Source organism: Pelophylax lessonae (genome assembly GCF_965119305.1).
Source record: "Pelophylax lessonae genome assembly, chromosome: 9".
In the NCBI taxonomy this organism is placed as follows: domain Eukaryota; kingdom Metazoa; phylum Chordata; class Amphibia; order Anura; family Ranidae; genus Pelophylax; species Pelophylax lessonae.
In genome coordinates, this window is record NC_138776.1 from 267,612,648 (window position 1) to 267,635,637 (window position 22,990).

The window sequence follows — 22,990 nt, forward strand, 5'->3', positions numbered from 1 at the left end:
GGTGTCACTGCTGGTTGGGTTCATCTAGTAGTGTAGTCTGATCTCCTTGGCTCTTCAGCAGAAGCTTCATAGGAAGACATCATGGTGGGACAGACTCTAGATATGGATACGACAGAAGGCGAGATCGGACTACATTACAAGACTTACAATTTCTGTGTAACAGTCATCAGCCAGGCACCTTCATTTGCTTGGAGAATGCCACCTGCTGGCTGAAAATGGAAAATATGACATTTCCAGATGTAACATTTCATATGTAGCTGATAATAAAGGAAAATATAATCTTAATCTCGTGTGTTAGTAGTTTTGTTTTACCAGCCTGTACTTGTTGAAACAGCTGACTGTCAAGAGCATGTTCTTTGACAGCGTCCTGGTTTTGGCTATGATACATCCCTCTCTGTCTGTCCACCTGCAGGGTGATTAATGGGGCCTGGGTGGGGTTTAAACCTGATTTAAGCCAGCCAAGCCTACAGTCTCGTGTTTGTAATATTGCGTTTGTAACAAGTGCTCCAAGCTCCCTGTTTGGCTGTCCTGCTCTGCTGATTGGATTTCTCTTTTTATGACCTTGGATCGGATATTGACTACTCTCTGAACTCTGCCTGCTTTTTAATAGGGATTGGAGCCTGACTACGCCGAATCTTGCTTGCCCTGTACCTGGACTGTCTTTGTACAACTCTGCCTGTCTGCCAACCACAAGTACCTGTTTGCTTACAGTGGGGAAAGTAATTATTTGGTCCCCTGCAGATTTTGTAAGTTTGCCCACCTAAGAAATGAAGAGTGTATCGTTTTTATCATAGGTGTATTTTAAATGATAGAGACAGAATATCAACCAAAAATCCAGAAAAAACACATGATACAAATGTTATAAATTGAGTTGTAGTTTGGTCGGGAAAAAAAGTTTGATCCCCAAGCAAATCATGACTTAGTAGTTGGTGGAGAAACCATTGCTGACAAGCACAGAGGTAAGACGTTTCTTGTAGTTGGTGACCAGGTTTGCACACATCTCAGGAGGGATTTTGGTCCACTCTTCTTTACAGATCTTCTCTAAATCCTTAAGGTTTCTTGGCTGTTACTTTGCAACTCGAAGTTTCAGCTCCCTCCATACATTTTTTATAGGCTTAAGGTCTGGAGACCGGTTAGGCCACTCTATGACCTTAATGAGTGAAGCACCCTCCTAGGTATGTGCTAGAGAGAAAGTATAGTTTTGAGCTCTGTCTGCTTACCAGAGGGGCTGCAGGTAAATCTATATTGTTCTCTGCCTACCAGAGAGCAGGATCTGTTAGTGAGGACATGGCTCCATTTGGCGGGGGGTGAGTGTAGCACCCTCCTAGGTAGGTGCTAGAGAGAAAGTATAGTTTTGAGCTCTGTCTGCTTACCAGAGGGGCTGCAGGTAAATCTATATTGTTCTCTGCCTACCAGAGAGCAGGATCTGTTAGTGAGGACATGGCTCCATTTGGCGGGGGGTGAGTGTAGCACCCTTCTAGGTAGGTGCTAGTGAGAAAGTATAGTTTTGAGCTCTGCCTGCTTAGCAGAGGGGCTGCAGGTAAATCTATATTATTCTCTGCCTACCAGAGAGCAGGATCTGTTAGTGAGGTCTGCTCATTGTGCTCAGAGTGCAACTCATTCTGGCTAGAGAGTGTTTCACACTGGTCCAATAGGAAGGCATGTTGGACAGTGGGAGGAAACCTGACGAATGAGTGCACAGGCTTTTGATACAGTCGTGATGATTGGCAGAGGGAAAGTCACCTTGGTGCATGTTGGGATACTGTATAAAAACCAGGAGCATATGTGCCCGAGGTCTTTCTGCTGGATAGCGGAGTCCCGGAGGGAGGGAGTGGTTTCCTCCTCCTCTGTAGAGGTGCCATGCAGCCTCAGTGGTCGTCCTGAGGGCCTGAAGAGTAGCAGTGAGGAGCTGAACCCGGAGGTCCAGAGGAGCTGACTGAGAGGGGAGACACTGGAGGATCTGTCTCTGCAGTACAGTGAGTACAGAAACTTGTGTCAAGGGGTCTGACCTGAGGAGGCATGTTGGACAGTGGGAGGAAACCTGACGAATGGATGCATGGGCTTTTGATACAGTCCTGATGATTGGCAGGGGGAAAGTCGCCTTGGTGCATGTTGGGATACTGTATAAAAACCAGGAGCACATGTGCTGGAGGTCTTTTGGCTGGATAGCGGAGTCCCGGAGGGAGGGACGGCTGCCTCCTCCTCTGTAGAGGTGCCATGCGGCTTCAGGGGTCGCCCTGAGGGCCTGAAGAGTAGCAGTGAGGAGCTGAACCCGGAGGTCTAGAGGAGTTGACTGAGAAAGGAGACACTGGAGGATCTGTCTCAGCAGTACAGTGAGTACAGAAACTTGTGTCAAGGGGCCTGACCCAAGGGGGGCCACCCCTTCTCATATTATATTCAGTGGACGGGTGTCAGCGTGAAGAGGATGCTAGAGAGAGTGTTCTGAAGATAGATTATTGTCCATCAAGTCATCTTGTTAGAGAACAAGAGACTTAACCCCATCCACCCTAGTGGCACTGGGGATTAACAGCCTGGCTGTTCCATATTTCCAAGCAGAGCTCTGAAGATAGAAGTCCTCAAACAATGTAAAGAGTTCAATTGGAGTATCCCACTATTCCCTTCTCCTATCCAAAATTATTAAAGAGGTTGTACACCGAGAATTTTTTTTTTTCTCTTCTTTAAATCCTGAAAGAGAAACCCATAATGAGCTAGTATGCATCGCATACTAGCTCATTATGAAATACTTACCTTAGAACGAGCCCCCGCCGTGCCGTCCGCTTACCTGTATGACGGGCGACATGTATAGTCGCCCGTCTTCCGGGATCGCGGCATCCGGCCATCTGATTGGCCGGAGCCGCGGTGACGTCACTCCCGCGCACGCGCGCGGGAGCCGACGGTCACGGCACGGGGCTCTGAAGGAACGGCACGATCTGCCGTTCCTTCAGAGCGCATGCGCCAGTGACGTCACTGGCTGCATTAAAGGTAAATATCTCCTAAACGGTGCATGTATAGGAGATATATACAGTACCTATAGGTAAGCCTTAATATAGGCTTACCTATAGGTACAACTTCCTGAGGAGGGTTTACTTCCTCTTTAATAAACAACAAAACAAACAACAACCCTAGACTGTTCATTCATGTGACGAGCCATTGGGAACAAGGAGAGATTCAGAGATTTGTTCAAATAAATGTGTGCTGGTAACCAGGGGAGCCCGTAAAGACAATACTCAGCAGTTCCTACGGGGGCAGTACTACATGTGCTTCTTCTTGGGAAGGATTGGGAGAAAGTGCTGTGGTCCGATGAGCCCAAAATTGAGCTCTTTGGAATTAACAACACATCATCTTTATAGTTCACTTTTTTCCTAATATATCCCACCGACTTTCAGACGCCATTGTAATGAGATAATCAATGATATTCGGGTCTTCAAACTATGGCCCTCCAGTTGTTCAGGAACTACAATTCCCATCATGCCTAGTCATGTCTGTGAATGGCAGAGTTTTACAATGCCTCATGGGACGTGTAGTTCCACAACAGCTGGAGGGCCGTAGTTTGGAGACCCCTATCAGTGGTCTTAATGTTATGACCTGTCCAATGTACAATACATCCAGAAAACAGCACAAGGCCGTGTTCACATTACGAGAGGTTTCTTGGTGCTGCAGTTCCTCTGAGCTCCACAAGGTGGTAATCTCACTTCTTCCCAGACAGGAAGTCTCTATGGAAGACAGGAAGTGATGTCAGCAATAAATAGAATAGTTCGGGTGAGAGGTGAGTTTGGAGGAAGTAGAGAGGAGACATTGCTGGAACTGGCAGCAGAGGAGGTAATACGATATTATTTTCTATTTACACAGATCGGGATTGGAGCCAGTGGAGGGATTGGCAGAGAGGGGTGGAGGACACTGAATGGGAGCCAGTGGAGGGATTGGCGGAGAGGGGTGGAGGACACTGAATGGAGGCCAGTGGAGGGATTGGCAGAGAGGGGTGGAGGACACTGAATGGAAGCCACTGGATGGATTGGCAGAGCGGGGTGGAGGAGGACACTGAATAGAAGCCAGTGGTGGGATTGGCAAAGCGGGGTGGAGGAGGACATTGAATAGAAGCCAGTGGAGGGATTGGCAAAGTGGGGTGGAGGACACTGAATGAAAGCCACTGGACGGATTGGCAGAGCGGGATGGAAGAGGACACTGAATAGAAGCCAGTGCAGGGATTGGCAAAGTGGGGTGGAGGAGGACACTGAATGGAAGCTAGTGGAGGGATTGGCAAAGCGGGGTGGAGGAGGACACTAAATGGAAGCGAGTGGAGGGATTGGCAAAGCGGGGTGGAGGACACTGAATGAAAGCCATTGGATGGATTGGCAGAGCGGGATGGAGGAGGACACTGAGTAGAAGCCAGTAAGCCAGTGGAGGGATGGGCAAAGCGGGGTGGAGGAGGACACTAAATGGAAGCCAGTGGAGGGATTGGCAAAGCGGGGTGGAGGAGGACACTGAATGGAAGCCAGTGGAGGGATTGGCAGAGAGAGGTGGAAGACACTGCATGGAGGCCAGTAGAGACATTGACAGAGAGTGGTGGAGGGCACAGAGCCATTGGTAAGGTGGATGAGTCTGGTAGCAACAATCATGATAGAATAAAGGGGGGATATTCTCTGTAGAGTTCGGCCAATGGAGGGGAGTTGCAGTAGTCAAGAAAAGAGATAAGCTGGGACTATATGAGTTACTTTGAGGTGTCATTGGTTAAGTAGGGGCGTACTTTGGGGGGGGGGGGGATTGGTACAGGAATTTGAAATTAGGGAGAGAAGACACTATTGTTGAAAGAGTAGTAGAGGGAATATATTGCAGGGAGGACAGAGTAGTAGTCAGTCTGGGGAGAATAAAGCCAGATGGGGAAATACAGGTTCTTGTTTGTGCCTTAGATTACGTGCCCTGTTTGAAGTGCAAAGGCATACACCCCCATCCTAATATTGTACAATCAGTACAGTCCAGATAATTCCCTGTTCTCAATTATTGGTCTACAGGGAAACCTTTTTCGATCACATGACCAATAAGAATGGAGGAGGACTGGAGTGACATGGCACATGACGGAGAGATGAATTTGACCTAATTTTCCAGTATTCGAGTTCTGAGCTCAGCCTATAAGGGAGGAGGTGGATAACCCCACCCCTCACTATAAGAAGGGATCTGAGCCTATTATGGATTGTTCCAAATTTAGGGCATGCAGAATCTACCAAAAGTTCCTTTCTCTCCTCAGACACGAATCCCGGGGACTTACCTTGAATCCAAGGTCTAGGCAAACCTGAATCTCATTTCCTTAAATCCCCTGCATTGATCTGATTGAGTGTATCCTGTCTGTTCACTATCACCAGATCCAACACTCCGATACTATGGATGATCCCACACCCCTGTGGGCTTGGGGAAAGACCCTGAGAAGCCTGTAGCTTCTGACCCTGCATTTAGGCCTATTGGTGCTTCATACAAACATGGATGTCTCCAGTCAAAGTACAAGACAGGCAGGACAAAGGTTTGCAGTGGGCAAGAAACACAACAAACACTAAATAACCCAATCTACAGTACATGTTCTCATTCCCACTGAGGAAGAACGCCTATTATCCACTTATATCATCCTAATACTGTACAACCAATACAGTCCAGATAAATCTCTGCTATTCCTCTACAGAGAAGCCCACATAGATCGCCTGACCACATCAATGAGGATGGAGGAGGACCAGAGTCACATGACTCAGAAGATACTAAACCTCACCCTGGAGATCATCTACCTGCTGACCGGAGAGGTGAGGAGGATTCTGGGAGGTCACATGACATCACTCTTATCTCTATTAATAAAACACAGACCTGACCGGAGAGGTGAGGAGGATTCTGGGAGGTCAAATGACATCACTCTTATCTCTATTAATAAAACACAGACCTGACCGGAGAGGTGAGGAGGATTCTGGGAGGTCACATGACATCACTCTTATCTCTATTAGTAAAACACAGACCTGGCCGGAGTGGTGAGGAGGATTCTGGGAATCTAACATGATATTCCTATTGGTTCTCCAATACAGAGATTTCCTCTTCGGAAGTCAGGTGATCATATGACCATCACAGTGCCTCCATGTGACTCCCTAAAACCTGAGAGAAATATTTTGGAGAAGATTCTAGAAGTCACGAGCAAGATCACTGAGCTGCTGACTGGAGAGCTGGGCGGTGATGAGAATTCTGGGAAATTCTTAATGCAGGAGAGGGGAAAATTAGAAGGATACAAGGACGTCATGATGGAGAATCAGCCGCCCCTCACATCACCGGGTAAGAGGAGACTTTATTGTAAAGGAGAGAGCAGTACGGAGGCTCCACCTAGATCCCCCATCATCTGATAAACACATAGAAACAATGTATTCAGTCAGTGTGTGTGTTTCCTACAGATGGATCCAGTAATGGGAACCCACCAGAGAGATGTCCCCGTCCTCTGTATTCCCGGGATTCCACACAGGAAGGTCACACCATCCCTCACCATCATCAGGTAGATGAAGAACAATCACTGATAGTATCATTAGGATCTGTACATTATCTGCATTGTTACCATTGATGTCATTTTTATTATATATTCAGAGTGGAAACCTGAGAGATTCTAAAGTTGATTTTAAAGAAGAGATAAAAGAGGAGGATGATGAGGATGGGGGGATGGAGGAGTCAGAGTTTCCAAAAGAACACAAAGATCTGCACCAGGACACCATGGTGGAGTCTTCCAGCCACAGAAAACCCCCAGAGAGATGTCCCCGTCCTCTGTATTCCCGGGATTCCACACAGGAAGGTCACACCATCCCTCAAAATGTTCAGGTCAATGATTATCATTTATTGGTAGCTATGAATTAAATACAAGCCTATATGTTACAATAAATGTTTTATTTTTTTAATCAGAGTGAAAATCTTGGAGATTACAATATTATTATTAAAGAAGAGTTTATAGAGGAGGATGATGAGTATGGCATGATCAAGGAGTTCTCTGAAGGACACAAGGATATGATGGAGCAACCTAACAGCAGGAACCCACCAGAGAGATGTCCCCGTCCTCTGTATTCCTGGGATTCCTCACAGGAAGGTCACACCATCCCCCACCATCATCAGGTAGGGGGAGTTGAGGGTCGGGAACATAAAGTGATTGAACACTCTGACATGTGGAGACGATGTGTGGACTCTACAAGATGATATTTTCTATGTGATCTCACATCATAAATACTTCTATGTTACAGATGTTATTTTCTGCCATTCTGTTGGTTTAGGGTGAAGATCTGATGAACATGAAAGTTGAGGGTGAAGTAGAAGAGACGTATGTGAGGGATGATCAGCAATATACGGAGGAGGCTGGAATGATGAGGACATTCATAGAGAAGGACACTCCTACAGAGATCAGCACAGGTGAGCCGTAATATATTCTTCTCTTATCTCTGCTCTGTTACTGCTCACTGATTGGTTCAGAGTAGGGCGGGAGCTGAGTGATATCAATAAAAGGTTGATAATAGTCCCCTCCCTGTACTGATACCCGTCCTGGGGTTCAGCTGGCAGTATTAGGTTGTGTGTCACTCCTAGTTACAGTAGCACAGATATGAGAACACAGATTGAGCCTTTCTTAGGTTGGTCCCTCTTCTTCCAGCAGACCTCTAACTTAATATTACCATAAAACTCTATTACCAGCCTTGTGGGATAAAAAGTAAGGAGTAACATGAAGACAGATACACTTATCTTTCCAAGAGGAAATACTGCTGAAATCTCCCTCCAGTGCTTCATATCACCAGAAGCCTAGGCCTATGGTCACTTGTTCTTCAGTAAAGGGTCTTCAAGTCTGAACTTTGACCCTCTTGTCTATCAGAGGTCACATGACCCAGTGCCTAGGCTTGTGGTTGTGTAAAGAGCATGGACCTCCCAGTCCCCATTGGTTCCTGCTCTTCTGACAAGGCTGTGTAAATGTAGAAGTGATCTGGGAGGAGGACCAAAGGCCCTTTGACTGAAGAGGGGGGAAGAGTCCTAGCTGGTTGGGACATCCACAGAGAACATCTGCTCACTCATATCTACCTGATCAGGTGGAATCTCGATGGAAGTGAACTAACCCTCTCAGATCTATTGACGATGTTTTTATATTTTTCCAGGACACGCCATGGAGAAACCCTCAAAGGATCATCTCACTTTATCTCCAGGTTGTAGAATGGAAGATGAGGACATCACAGGAGATCACATGGAGGAATCTGGGAGATGTTTTTCTCCGAAGTCCCATCCTTCTGAACATCAGATGTTGCACATAGGTGAGAAGATACACATCTGCTCCGAGTGCGGGATGTGTTTTCCACAAAGATATGACTTTGTTTTACATCAAAGAACTCACACGAAGGAGAAGCCGTATTCCTGTCCTGAGTGCAGGAAATGTTTCTCACAGAAGGTCCATCTTAATTTACATCAGAGGTCTCACACGAGTGAAAAGCCGTATTCCTGTCCTGAGTGTGAAAAATGTTTTACAAAAAAACTAGGCCTCGTAAAACATCAAAAAATTCACATGAGTGAGAAGGCATATTACTGCCCCGAGTGCGGGAAATGTTTTTCAAAAAAGAACCATCTTAATACACATCTGAGGACTCACACGGGTGAAAAGCCTTATTCCTGTCCCGAGTGTGGAAAATGCTTTACACAAAAAGCAAGCCTTCTACAACATCAAACAACTCACACGCGTCAGAAGGCATTTTCCTGCCCCGAGTGCGGAAAAGGTTTTACACAAAAAGCAAGCCTTCTACAACATCAAACAACTCACACGGGTGAGAAGGCATATTCCTGCCCTGAGTGCGGGAAACGCTTTTCACAGAATTCACATCTTAAAGTACATCGGAGAGTTCACACGGGCGAAAAACCATTTTCCTGCCCTGAGTGCGGGAAAAGTTTTACACAGAAAGCAAGCCTTCTACAACATCAAATAACTCACACAGGTGAGAAGGCATATACCTGCCCCGAGTGCGGGAAATGTTTCTCACAGAATTCCCATCTTAAAATACATCGGAGAATTCACACGGGTGAAAAGCCGTATTCCTGCCCTGAGTGTGGAAAAAGTTTCACACAAAAATCAAGCCTTCTACAACATAAAAAAACTCACACGGGTGAGAGTACATATTCCTGTCCCGAGTGCGGGAAGTGTTTTGCACAGAAGCACCATCTTAATACGCATCAGAGGACTCACACGGGTGAAAAGCCGTATTCCTGTCCCGAGTGTGAAAAATGTTTTACACAAAAAGCAGGCCTTCTACAACATCAAACAACTCACACGGGTGAGAAGGAATATTCCTGAGTGCGGGAATTGTTTTTCACAGAATTCCCATCCTAAAATACTTTGAAGAATTCACACGGATGAAAAGCCGTATCCCTGTCCTGAGTGTGGAAAATTGTTTTGTTTTTGTTTTTTGTCAAAGAAATCAGTCCTTGTTAAACATCAAAAATCTCACACGGGGGGAGAAGCCGTATTCCTGCACTGAGTGTGGGAAATGTTTTTCACCCAAGTACTGTTGTGTTACACTATATGACTTATTATTATTTCTTTGTGTCCTTAGCTTGGTTAACTTTGCTCAGTGTCTTTAAGGTGCTTTCTCCTGTCTAAGATGAGCTCTTTCTCTCACCATACTTGTGTATATCCCCTCCCTTTCCTTCTCTCTGGAATCATTCCCCAGTTTCCTGTCATGGTGTAGACATCTTTCCATGTGGCTTACAACATTAACGTTTTTCTACCTGTGAGTATCCTCCATTAAACGGAACATTCGAAAGGCTTTCCTCGTCTGACTTCCTCCACATGTGAGTTTATTCATCGAGTTAAACTGACTGATGCAAGAGATAAATAGATCACCAGGTCGTATAAGCCCTATATGTTGCTCGAGATAAAGTTAATGGTCTTCTTGTTGAGTCAGAACAAGTACCCTTCTAACAAACCCTGTAGGTCTCACAGGTGAGTATATGTGTAGCTTAGTGTAGAAAATGCCCTTCATGAAAGTCCAATTTTACTGAAGATCAGATATGTTACACATGGGAAAAGCTGTATTCCTGCCTTGAGTGAAGGAAAGCTATCCACAAAAATCAGAACTTGTCAAACATCCATAATCTCTCATGGGGGGAGAAGTCGTATTCCTGCCCTAAGTGATGGGAAGCTATCTACAAAAATCAGAACTTATCAAACATCCATAATCTCTCATGGGGGAGAAGTCGTATTCCTGCCCTGAGTGATGGGAAGCTATCTACAAAAATCAGAACTTATCAAACATCCATAATCTCTCATGGGGGAGAAGTCGTATTCTTGCCCTGAGTGAGGGAAAGCTATCCACAAAAATCAGAACTTGTTAAACATCCATAATCTCTCATGGGGGAGAAGTCGTATTCCTGCCTTGAGTGAAGGAAAGCTATCCACAAAAATCAGAACTTGTTAAACATCCATAATCTCTCATGAGGGAGAAGTCGTATTCCTGCCCTGAGCGAGGGAAAGCTATCCACAAAAATCAGAACTTGTTAAACATCCATAATCTCTCATGGGGGAGAAGTCGTATTCCTGCCTTGAGTGAAGGAAAGCTATCCACAAAAATCAGAACTTGTTAAACATCCATAATCTCTCATGGGGGAGAAGTCGTATTCCTGTCCTGAGTGAGGGAAAACTATCCACAAAAATCAGAACTTGTCAAACATCCATAATCTCTCATGGGGGAGAAGTCGTATTCCTGCCTTGAGTGAAGGAAAGCTATCCACAAAAATCAGAACTTGTTAAACATCCATAATCTCTCATGGGGGAGAAGTCGTATTCCTGTCCTGAGTGAGGGAAAGTTATCCACAAAAATCAGAACTTGTTAAACATCCATAATCTCTCATGGGGGAGAAGTCGTATTCCTGCCTTGAGTGAAGGAAAGCTATCCACAAAAATCAGAACTTGTTAAACATCCATAATCTCTCATGGGGGGAGAAGTTGTATTCCTGCAGTGAGGGAAAGCTATCGACAAAAATCAGAACTTGTCAAACATCCATAATCTCTCACAGGGGAGAAGTCATATTCCTGCTCTGAGTGAGGGAAAGCTATCGACAAAAATCAGAACTTGTCAAACATCCATAATCTCTCACGGGGGAAAAGTCATATTCCTGTCCTGAGTGAGGGAAAGCTATCGACAACAATCAGAACTTGTCAAACATCCATATTCTCTCATGGGGGAGAAGTCGTATTCCTGTCCTGAGTGAGGGAAAGCTATCAAAAAAAATCAGAACTTGTCAAACATCCATAATCTCTCACGGGGGAAAAGTCGTATTCCTGCCCTGAGTGAGGGAAAACTATCCACAAAAATCAGAACTTGTCAAACATCCATAATCTCTCACGGGGTAAGAAGTCGTATTCCTGCCCTATGTGAGGGAATACTATCCACGAAAATCAGAACTTGTCAAACATCCATAATCTCCCAGGGGGGAGAAGTCGTATTCCTGCCCTGGGTAAGGGATAACTATCCACAAAAATCAGAACTTGTCAAACATCCATAATCTCTCATGGGGGAGAAGTCATATTCCTGCCCTGAGTGAGGGAAAACTATCCACAAAAATCAGAACTTGTCAAACATCCATAATCTCTCAAGGGGTAAGAAGTCGTATTCCTGCCCTATGTGAGGGAATACGATCCACAAAAATCAGAACTTGTCAAGCATCTATAATCTCTCACAGGGGAGAAGTCGTATTTCTGCCCTGAATCTCGGCTATAGTTCTGGCATGAAGAAGTTAAGCATATTTTTGAATGGGGAATATATTACCGAACAAATCGAGGTCCTGCATGACTAAGCTAGAGCATACAGAATGGGAGATAGCAGCCTCCTACCTTCTGTGTGAAAGACCCATCTGATATACTCCGTGTTTGGTATCACTAGACATAAAAATGTAATGCTGAACAATAATCTACCACTTTGTAGAATACAACCTGCACATATTGGAAGATATTAATATTAATATTAATATAAAACTGTGTGTAAGTGAGGGCCATGATACAGTCATAAACACAATGGCCACTCCTCAGACACCTAATTGGTGAGATATAAAATGAAAACTCATTCAGCGCTACAATCAGCAAAATGGAATAAAAGCTGCTGAACACCGGTAAAGGTCAAATCTATCAAAACCCAGATGAAACATAAAATACAAAAAGGGTGCAGCGCTACAGTAGAAAGTATGAACTCAGACTGTATAATTGTGAAAAAGTCCTGACTGAACAATTAAATCACAAATACTGTGCAAGCTTAAAATAAAGAAGAGTCCTTTAAATGTCACAAATCCAAGCCATAAGATCAAGGAAAACCCGTGCTGTAAAGGATGAAACAGATGCACCTCTTCATAAGTGACTCCATCACCAGAGTGTGTGCTAGCCTCTCACCTCAATGCTCAGACCTCTAGGGTCATAACGCAGTGTGTTTTCAAACACCTGATGGGCTCCCAATCTGCTCAGCTTTGCCTCCAACCTCCAACCTCAGACCGATCATAAAGTAAGAGATTCCAACATAGAGGGGGGTTTTCCTTGATCTTATGGCTTGGATTTGTGACATTTAATTGGTGAGATGGCCTCTGTCAACAATCCTTTGATCCCAAAGAAAAGGGGAATGCCAGGACAGTTGGACAGTCCTCAAAGCAAGGAACACTTAGCAGGACCTGTGGGAGCCACTCTACCATTTTTGCTGAAACCAGGACATTGCAAATATTCTTCCTTTTTAACCCCTCTTTATTTCTATGTTGTTTTATTGTCTATTTTTTTGGTAACACTCTTTTTCTGTAAATATCTTTTTTTTGCACCATTTTGACCTTTTCAATATTAAACCCTATTTTGAAAAGTGCTAAACCTGTCTCTAAGCCGGGCAAGGGTCTTCAAACTATGGCTCGCCAGTTGTTCAGGAACTACAATTCCCATCATGCCTAGTCATGTCTGTGAATGTCAGAGTTTTTTTTACAATGCCTCATGGGATGTGTAGTTCCGCAAAAACAGCTGGAGGGCCGTAGTTTTAGGATCCCTGCTCTCAAGGGTCGTCCCTCTGCCCCGGGAGTCAGTAGTTTAAAGACGGCCTGGAGAGGTTTCTAAATCCAGACTGCGCACAGTTCTTGGAAATGTGTCCATAGTGGCTGCATCACCAACATTTTCAGTCCTCTTTGGGGTCCCTGTGCAGTGGGTTCTCTCCCCCATGGGGTATGGGAGAGGCCTTCATAGGCTTGTAATGCAAACTAAAAAGAATCCCGGTCTCTGGAAGAGCGCTTCTGTATAAGACAGTGATGGCAAATCTTGGCACCCCAGATGTTTTGGAACTACATTTCTCATGATGCTCATGCACTCCGGAGTGTAGTTAAGCATCATGGGAAATGTAGTTCCAAAACATCTGGGGTGCCAATTTTCGCCGTCACTGGTACATGATAAATCTCTTGCTAATATTGTGAAGGGTTGATAGGCCCAAAAGCTTTCTGGTGGCAGTTTGGAGTTTAAAGGGTTTAATTGCTTAATGATAATAATAACACGTGTGGCGCTAATAATTGAGGTGAGTGACATATAAATGAATCATAAACAATACATGAAATTGTGCATCCAAGGTGAATGGCTAAAAAAATAAATAAATAATAACGTGATATTAAATGTGAATAAAATCCATACAAAGTCCATAGGAAGATGGTGAAAAAAGTTTTAAAAAAAACAATATCCGATGATGATGAGATAAGCAATTATATTGAGGAAGAACCACAAGTCCCAACATAGGGATAAAGACCACAATTCTCTCACAGCAAGATGAGAAAGGCCACCAGTGAAGATGGAAAGAATTGGCCGCTTACCAGAATATATTGGCCTCCGAACTAATGGGATAGCCAATAGCATATGGAAGCACCATCACATATGTTTGCCCGCCGCGGCGAACGTGAACAAGCGATGTTCGCCGGGAACTGCTCGCCGGCGAATAATTCGGGACATCTCTATTATGGGGCAGAGATGGAGACGGTATTATGGGGCAGAGTGGGAGACAGTATTATGAGACAGAGTGGGAGACGGTATTATGGGGCAGAGATGGAGTTGGTATTATGGGGCAGAGATGGAGTTGGCATTATGGGGCAGAGTGGGAGACGGTATTATGGGGCAGAGTGGGAGACGGTATTATGGGGCAGAGTGGGAGACAGTATTATGGGGCAGAGATGGAGTTGGCATTATGGGGCAGAGTGGGAGACGGTATTATGGGGCAGAGTGGGAGATGGTATTATGGGGCAGAGTGGGAGACAGTATTATGGGGCAGAGATGGAGACGGTATTATGAGACAGAGTGGGAGACGGTATTATGAGACAGAGTGGGAGACGGTATTATGGGGCAGAGATGGAGTTGGTATTATGGGGCAGAGATGGAGTTGGCATTATGGGGCAGAGATGGAGACGGTATTATGGGGAAGAGTGGGAGATGGTATTATGGGGAAGAGTGGGAGACGGTATTATGGGGCAGAGTGGGAGACGGTATTATGGGGCAGAGATGGAGACGGTATTATGGGGCAGAGTGGGAGACAGTATTATGGGGCAGAGATGGAGTTGGCATTATGGGGCAGAGTGGGAGACGGTATTATGGGGCAGAGTGGGAGACGGTATTATGGGGCAGAGTGGGAGACAGTATTATGGGGCAGAGATGGAGACGGTATTATGAGACAGAGTGGGAGACGGTATTATGAGACAGAGTGGGAGACGGTATTATGGGGCAGAGATGGAGACGGTATTATGAGACAGAGTGGGAGACGGTATTATGAGACAGAGTGGGAGACGGTATTATGGGGCAGAGATGGAGTTGGTATTATGGGGCAGAGATGGAGTTGGCATTATGGGGCAGAGATGGAGACAGTATTATGGGGAAGAGTGGGAGATGGTATTATGGGGAAGAGTGGGAGACGGTATTATGGGGCAGAGTGGGAGACGGTATTATGGGGCAGAGATGGAGACGGTATTATGGGGCAGAGTGGGAGACGGTATTATGGGACAGAGATGGAGATGGTATTATGGTGCAGAGATGGAGACAGTATTATGGGGCAGAGATGGAGACAGTATTATCGGGCAGAGTGGGAGGAGATATTATCGGGCAGATATTATTCCTCAAAGTGAAGACAGACAGACAGTGTACAGGCAGACGTGTAAGGTTGACGCGTTTCACGACATTCCCAGTCGCTTACTCATAACCACACTGTGAGACTGCAGGGGTCGGCCGGGTATTTGTAAGTAAATCATCCAACAAAGGTCAGGTGGTGTAATCACTCACATGTTGAACCACTTAAGTAGATGATCAGACCGATTTGTTTGCAGTATCACAGTGAGGACATAACAGTTACACATGAAATCCCCTTGGGGGAAACAATATAACAAATATTTACAAAGAACAATGAATAAAATCACATGTGCAACACGGAATCTCACGAAAACAGGCTGTATGGATGTGAATAGAGTTACTATGAATAAAATCACACCTATATGTGTATAAATGCAGAAAAGGGGTTTAAATGAAAGAAGCGCTGAACAGCGAAAGACCAATGAAGGACATGTGAAGAAAAATGTGAAGTGAAGACTATTGCTTGATCATCAGTGAAATAAATAAGAATGATAATAATGAATATGTAAATCATTAAAAAAAAGATACATACTGTATATTATTATAATGAGTGATGAAACAAAAAATGACATAAATAACAACCGGTGTATATGACTGATAATATTGGACAGAACGTGTCATAAATGATCAAAACTGAATGTGAAAGAATGTCAAAATTTATCAATGTGAGTGTTTAAAATAAAATAAAACACAATAAAATTGCAAAAAAAATTAGCAAAAAACACCGACTGTACTAATCTGCAAATATTCAAAAAATCAAAGCCAATCCATAAATGCAGCCTGTATAATAAAGATTCCGTGTGCATAAATGTCCAAAATATGGAGGCGATCTCGATTGACAAAATGCATAATAAACATTGGTATCTAATGATAAAATCTGTCATAGTAACAAAATAAACATGCATAAATAAATAAATAAATAAATAAATAAATAAATAAATAAATGCATGTGCACACATATATAAGCCCCCGTTCACACTAAGGCGACCTGTGAGGCCACCTGGTCGCCTCACAGGTCGCCACAGGTCGCCTCCCATAGGGAAGCTGCGGACCCGTTCTAATAGGAGTGACACAAGTCGCTCCGACTTAGAAAAAGGGTCCGGAGCTTCTTTGGGGCGACCAGGAGGCGACCGCCATAGACTTCAATGTTATGAAGTCCGTGGCGGCCGCTCCGAGGTCGCGGCGCGCTGCTCGCACCGCGATCTCGGAGGTCGCCCCAGGAAGTAGCGTCGCGGTAGTGTGAACCGGCGCTAAATGTCAAAAAGAGATCGAAACCATAGATAAATGGAGAACAACCATCGCACCCGATATATAGTAAAAAATCCTCATATCTAGTCCTAAAAAAGAGAGATAAAATTATATGAGAGTAATAAATATATAACAAGGATATAAATGTTACCATAACATTTTTGCCTTTTTTTTTTTTTTGCCTTTTGTCTTTTGTGGTTTTTCTTGTCTGTTGTCTATGTTTTATGGAATCATTCCCTACTATACTAGTTTGTAAGATTTCAATTGACCTGTGTATGGGAATTCGAATTATGATGTCTGCCTGGAGAGAGTTGTTCCTCTCTCCTCGGTAATTTCCTGTCCCATGAGCTGTTCTTTATGGTAACATTTATATCCTTGTTATATATTTATTACTCTCATATAATTTTATCTCTCTTTTTGAGGACTAGATATGAGGATTTTTTTACGATATATCGGGTGCGATGGTTCTTCTCCATTTATCTATGGTTTCGATCTCTTTTTGACATTTATATATGCACATGCATTTATTTATTTATTTATTTATTTATTTATTTATGCATGTTTATTTTGTTACTATGACAGATTTTATCATTAGATACCAATGTTTATTATGCATTTTGTCAATCGAGATCGCCTCCATATTTTGGACCTTTATGCACACGGAATCTTTATTATACAGGCTGCATTTATGGATTGGCTTTGATTTTTTGAATATTTGCAGATTAGTACAGTCAGTGTTTTTTGCAAATTTTTTTTGCAATTTTATTGTGTTTTATTTTATTTTAAACACAATCATTCACATTGATAAATTTTGACATTCTTTCACATTCAATTTTGATCATTTATGACACGTTCTGTCCAATATTATCAGTCATATTGTCAGGGTCCGGACTGGCGGCAGGTGACTGCACTGGAGGTGGATCCTCTGTGTCAGTGAGGGATTGGCGTGGACCGTACTAGAGGACCGGTTCTAAGTTACTACCGGTTTTCACCAGAGCCCGCCGCAAGGCGGGATGGACTTGCTGCGGCGGTAGCAACCAGGTCGTATCCTCCGGTAACGGCTCAACCTCACAGACAGCTGATTCAGGCGCGGTACAGAAGGACAAGGCAAAGGCAGGGTCAGATGAAGCAGAAGGTCAAGGCAGGCGGCAACGGTTCGTAGTCAGGGGCAACAGCAGAAGGTCTGATACACAGGCAGGGAAAATACACCAAACGCTTTCTCAAGGCACAAAAGGCAACAAGATCCGGCAAGGACAGGAAGGGGAAGTGGGTTTTTATATATTTTGGACTGATTGGACCAGGCACCAATTAGTGGTGCACTGGCCCTTTAAATTTCAATGCAGCGGCGCGCACGCGCCCTAGGGAGCGGGGCCGCGCGCGCCGAGAGGAGGACATGAAGGAACCCGGCGTGCGCCGGGAGGCAGAGCTGACGGGACCCGGCGGGTGAGTCACTGAAGATGCGGGGGAGCAGCGCTCACGGTCGGGGACGATGACCGGAGCGCTGCAGCCCGCGGGACGCCTCGAGTGCTCCAGGGAAGCCACGGGACCCGGAGCACTCGGCGTTACACATATACACCGGTTGTTATTTATGTCATTTTTTGTTTCATCACTCATTATAATAATATATGTATCTTTTTTTAATGATTTATATATTCATTATTATCATTCTTATTTATTTCACTGATGATCAAGCAATAGTCTTCACTTCACATTTTTCTTCACATGTCCTTCATTGGTCTTTCGCTGTTCAGCGCTTCTTTCATTTAAACCCCTTTTCTGCATTTATACACATATAGGTGTGATTTTATTCATAGTAACTCTATTCACATCCATACAGCCTGTTTTCGTGAGATTCCGTGTTGCACATGTGATTTTATTCATTGTTCTTTGTAAATATTTGTTATATTGTTTCCCCCAAGGGGATTTCATGTGTAACTGTTATGTCCTCACTGTGATACTGCAAACAAATCGGTCTGATCATCTACTTAAGTGGTTCAACATGTGAGTGATTACACCACCTGACCTTTGTTGGATGATTTACTTACAAATACCCGGCCGACCCCTGCAGTCTCACAGTGTGGTTATGAGTAAGCGACTGGGAATGTAGGAAGACGGTATTATGTGGCAGAGGTAGAGACGGTATTATGGGGCAGTGTGGGAAACGGTATTATGGGGTAGATATGGAGATGGTATTATGGGGCAGAGTGGGAAACGGTATTATGGGGCAGAGTGGGAAACGGTATTATGGGGCAGAGTGGGAGACAGTATTATGGGGCAGATATGGAGATGGTATTATGGGGCAGAGTGGGAGACGGTATTATGGGGCAGATATGGAGATGGTATTATGGGGCAGAGTGGGAGACGGTATTATGGGGCAGATATGGAGATGGTATTATGGGGCAGAGTGGGAGACGGTATTATGGGGCAGAGTGGGAGACGGTATTATGGGGCAGAGTTGGAGACGGTATTATGGGGCAGAGTGGGAAACGGTATTATGGGGCAGAGTGGGAAACGGTATTATGGGGCAGATATGGAGACCATATTATGGGGCAGAGTGGGAGACGGTATTATGGGGCAGAGTGGGAGACGGTATTATGGGGCAGTGTGGGAAACGGTATTATGGGGCAGATATGGAGATGGTATTATGGGGCAGAGTTGGAGACGGTATTATGGGGCAGAGTGGGAGACGGTATTATGGGGCAGAGTGGGAAACGGTATTATGGGGCAGAGTGGGAAACGGTATTATGGGGCAGATATGGAGACGATATTATGGGGCAGAGTGGGAGACGGTATTATGGGGCAGAGTGGGAGACGGTATTATGGGGCAGAGATGGAGACGGTATTGTGGGGCAGAGTGGGAGACAGTGACAATCACTCTCAGGCTGCTGGCACCTAAATTGTGAGTCCACAAGCAGGAAAATCTTTGTACAGAGTGCAGCTGAGAGGGGCATTGTTAGGTAAGTGGCAGCACGGTGTGAGATTGGCCAGCGCTTTGTCAACGATTGACGAAAAGGGCAGGGGTCTGGCATCCTCTTTCGTCACAGGTACCAATACATCTGCAGGAGTATAGCGAGAGGGTTCCTAACCCAAACCACACCACCACATGCTACAAGCTCATTTGTTCTTGTTGCCAGTTACTCAAGTTCGGGATTCTTTCATGACAGACTGCCACATAGAGACTCTGTGGCCCAATCATTGCTGCGGATAATCTACACTTGCTACCCATTGAAGTACCGCATGCAGGATATCATCCGTAACTCCTGATTGGGCAGGAACTGTAAATATATACACTGCCTGGCCAAAAAAAAGTCACCACCAAAAAGCAAGTAACACTCTAATATTTGGTTGGCTTTGATTACGGCACGCATTCACTGTGGCATTGTTTCGAAAAGCTTCTGCAATGTCACAAGATTTATTTCCCTCCAGTGCTGTTGTCATGTGAGAAGCAGTTGGCAGGGTGGCAAAACGGAATTTGAGACAGAAGATGCGGACGAGCTGAAAGAGCTCATGGAGTGTCTGCCAAGAGTTTGATCAGGTCAGAGTACCACATCCTCATGGGGTGGTTCAAAGTTATAAGGATCACCAGAGTTCCCTCCATTTTCGATACTGCAGAGGAAATGAGGAAGGAGTTTTAGGGGAGGTAAGGCTTAATAAGACCTGGAGACAAACCTGCCCAGGTTTTTGTTAAAGCTGAAGGCCACGAGGTCCACATTTGGCATCCACCACCTGTGACATAGGTCCTGGAATACCTGTGTTTGTGGAGACCTCTACCCAGGTTCAGAGCCAGCTGAGGATGTCTGCCTGCCAATTGTCTATGCCTGGTGTATAAACAGCAGACAAGGTGTTACTGTGAAGTTCTGCTCAGGACAGGATCCTCTCTTGAACTTATTTTCCTCAAACCATTCTTGAACCATTTTTGCACTGTGGCAGGGTGCGTTATCCTGCTGAAAGAGGCCACTCTCATCAGGGAATACCATTTCCATGTAGGGGTGTATTTCATGACCAACAATGTTTAGGTGGGTGGTACGTGTCAAAGTAACATCCAAATGAATAGCAGGAGCCAAGGTTTCCTAGCAGAACATTGCTCAAAGCATCACACTGCCTCCGCCGGCTTGTCTTCTTCCCATACTGTATCCTGGTGTCATCTCCTCCCCCGGTAAGTGACGCACACGCACCCAGTCAGTCACATTATGTAAAGGAAACATAATTCTTTAGACGAGGCCACCTTCTTCCATTGGTCCAGTTCTGATGTTCATGTGCCCGTTGTAGGGGGAGTTTGGCCATGGACACGGGACAGGAGACAAGGTGTTACTGTGAAGTTCTGCTCAGGATAGGATAATTTCTACCTCTCTTGAACTTGTTATCTTCCTCAAACCATTCTTGAACCATTTTTGCAGTGTGGCAGGGTGTATTGTCTTACTGAAAGAGGCCTTTTTCATCAGGGAATACCGTTTCCATGAAGGTAGGTGGTACTGCTTAAAGCGGAGTTCCGGCCACAAAATCGACATAATCGATTTTGTGGCCATCCGCTTCCTATTTGTCACCTGAAAAATAAATGGATAGTAACGATTTTTATTTTTTTTTTTACTTACCTTGTTATTGTAGAAAAATATACTCACCTTTCTTCCACTTCCTCCCTCGGCGCGGGCCGTCACTTCCGGTTTGCAATGATTCCTGGGAGCTGAACGTCATCGCTCCCAGGAATCAATGCAACGGCACTGGCCCCGCTCGTCACTTCCGGTACGACGCTGCATTCCCTGCTAAACAGCTTCTGGGCATGCCCAGAAGCTGTGGAGGAATGCGGCGCCGCACCGGAAGTGACGAGCGGGGCCAGTGCCGGAGCATTCTGGGAGAAGAGGACACGGAAGAGGACGCAGGAGAGGATCGCGCTGGCTTCAGCTTCCCACATCCGAGACGGCAACGCTGGAGAAGAAATTTTAAAGGTAAGTATTTCTTCTTGCAGGTAAGTGCGACCCGGGACAGTTCAGAGGCTATCCATTGTGGAATGTACTAGCCCTGACTGTCCCCGGGGTATTTTTATTGAAAAAGTTTTTTCGTGGCCGGAACTCCGCTTTAAAGTAACATTCACATCATAGGTGCTAAACCTGTGGCTCTACAGCTGTTGCAGAACTACAAATCCCATGAAGCATTGCAAGGCTGACAGTTACAAGCATGACTGCCAAAGGCAGAGGCATGACGGGACTTGTAGTTCTGCAACAGCTGGAGGCCCACAAGTTTAGTACCCATGATCCACATGAATGGGATGACCGAGGTTTCTGAGCAGAACAATGCCCAAGGCATCACACTGCCTCTGCCACCGCCAGCTTGTCTTCTACCCATACTGCATCCTGGTGCCATCTCTTCCCTAGGTAAGTGACGCACCCAGCCATCCACATGATGTAAAAGAAAATGTGATTCATCAGTCCAGGCCACCTCCTTCCATTTCTCCGTGGTCCAGTTCTGATGCTCACGTGCCCATTGTAGGGGAGTTTGGGTGTAGACACAGGTCAGCATGGACACCCAGACTGGTCTGAGGCTACGATCAACATTTATTTCTGCTTTCAACACATCAAATTCAGAGACGACATGTTTTACTTGCTAACGGATATATCCGACCCACTTACAGATGTCATTGTAATGAGATAATCAATGGTATTCACTTTACCTATCAATGATCTTAATTTAATGGCTGATCAGTGTACAGTACATACGTAAAACAGCACAAGATGTGTTAACACTACGCTACGTGACGTTTCTCGGGACTGCAGTTCCTCCAACCTCCACAAGATGGAGATCTCACCTCTACACAGACAGGAAGTGATGTCAGGTATAAATAGGAAGTCAGAGAGGCGAGTCGGGAGGAAGTAGAGAGGAGACATTGCTGGAACTGGCAGCAGAGGAGGTAATAAGATATTATTTTCTATTTACACAGATCGGGGTTAAGAGATCCAGAGAACGGGAGAGGCTCTGGAGAATTCCCGGAGGTGAGCATGGGAGGAAGTGATGAGGGAGATAGACAGCAGGAGGCCATGGGAGGAGCGGAGAGGACGGTTTGGGTGATCTATTGAGACGAAGTTGGTGATGTAGCTGAGGGCCGAGCTATCGATGACTTTGTATGTTGTTGTTAGTATTTTTAATTTTAATAATAAGGTGAGTCGAAGCCAGTTTAGGGTGTGGCAGGGAGGGGTGGAGGACACCGAATGGAAGCCAGTGGAGGGTGTGGCAGAGAGGGGTGGAGGACACCGAATGGAAGCCAGAGGAGGGATTGGCAGAGAGGGGTGGAGGACACTGAATGGAAGCCAGTGGATGGATTGGCAGAGAGGGGTGGAGGACACCGAATGGAAGCCAGTGGAGAGATTGGCAGAGAGGGGTGGAGGACACTGAATGGAAGCCAGAGGAGGGATTGGCAGAGAGGGGTGGAGGACACTGAATGGAAGCCAGTGGAGGGATTGGCAGAGAGGGGTGGAGGACACCGAATGGAAGCCAGTGGAGGGATTGGCAGAGAGGGGTGGAGGACACTGAGCCATTGGTAAGGTGGAGGAGTACTGTAGCACCATTTATGATAGACTGAAGAGGGGATATCCTCCGTAGAGGTCAGCCAACAGAAGG

At 45.3% G+C, this 22,990-nt stretch overlaps 4 protein-coding genes across 5 annotated transcripts in view; 3 read left to right on the forward strand and 1 right to left on the reverse strand.

The window, feature by feature from the left end:
• The window catches only part of LOC309562661 (uncharacterized protein), a 40,597-nt gene extending 31,278 nt beyond the window's left edge, over positions 1–9,319 (forward strand). The window contains exons 3-5 of one of the 2 annotated variants that reach the window (XM_082266936.1): positions 6,601–6,828; positions 7,272–7,407; positions 8,136–9,319. In XM_082266936.1, coding sequence (XP_082123062.1) covers positions 6,601–6,828; positions 7,272–7,407; positions 8,136–9,316 — 1,545 coding nt within the window. In that variant the 3' untranslated portion in view covers positions 9,317–9,319. The remainder of the gene's footprint in view (positions 1–6,600; positions 6,829–7,271; positions 7,408–8,135) is intronic. The other variant, XM_082266937.1, reaches the window with a different exon arrangement.
• The window catches only part of LOC309562972 (uncharacterized protein), a 581,033-nt gene that overhangs the window by 371,005 nt on the left and 187,038 nt on the right, over positions 1–22,990 (forward strand).
• Positions 1–22,990, reverse strand: part of LOC309562915 (uncharacterized protein) — a 523,709-nt gene that overhangs the window by 61,728 nt on the left and 438,991 nt on the right. The gene's annotated exons all lie outside the window — the stretch shown is intronic.
• LOC309562668 (uncharacterized protein) overlaps positions 6,866–22,990 on the forward strand; it is a gene marked incomplete at both ends in the record, with an annotated part of 46,549 nt that continues 30,424 nt past the window's right edge. Inside the window, one exon of the mRNA XM_082266945.1 lies at positions 6,866–7,116. Within this exon, the coding sequence (XP_082123071.1) occupies positions 6,889–7,116 (228 nt within the window). The remainder of the gene's footprint in view (positions 7,117–22,990) is intronic.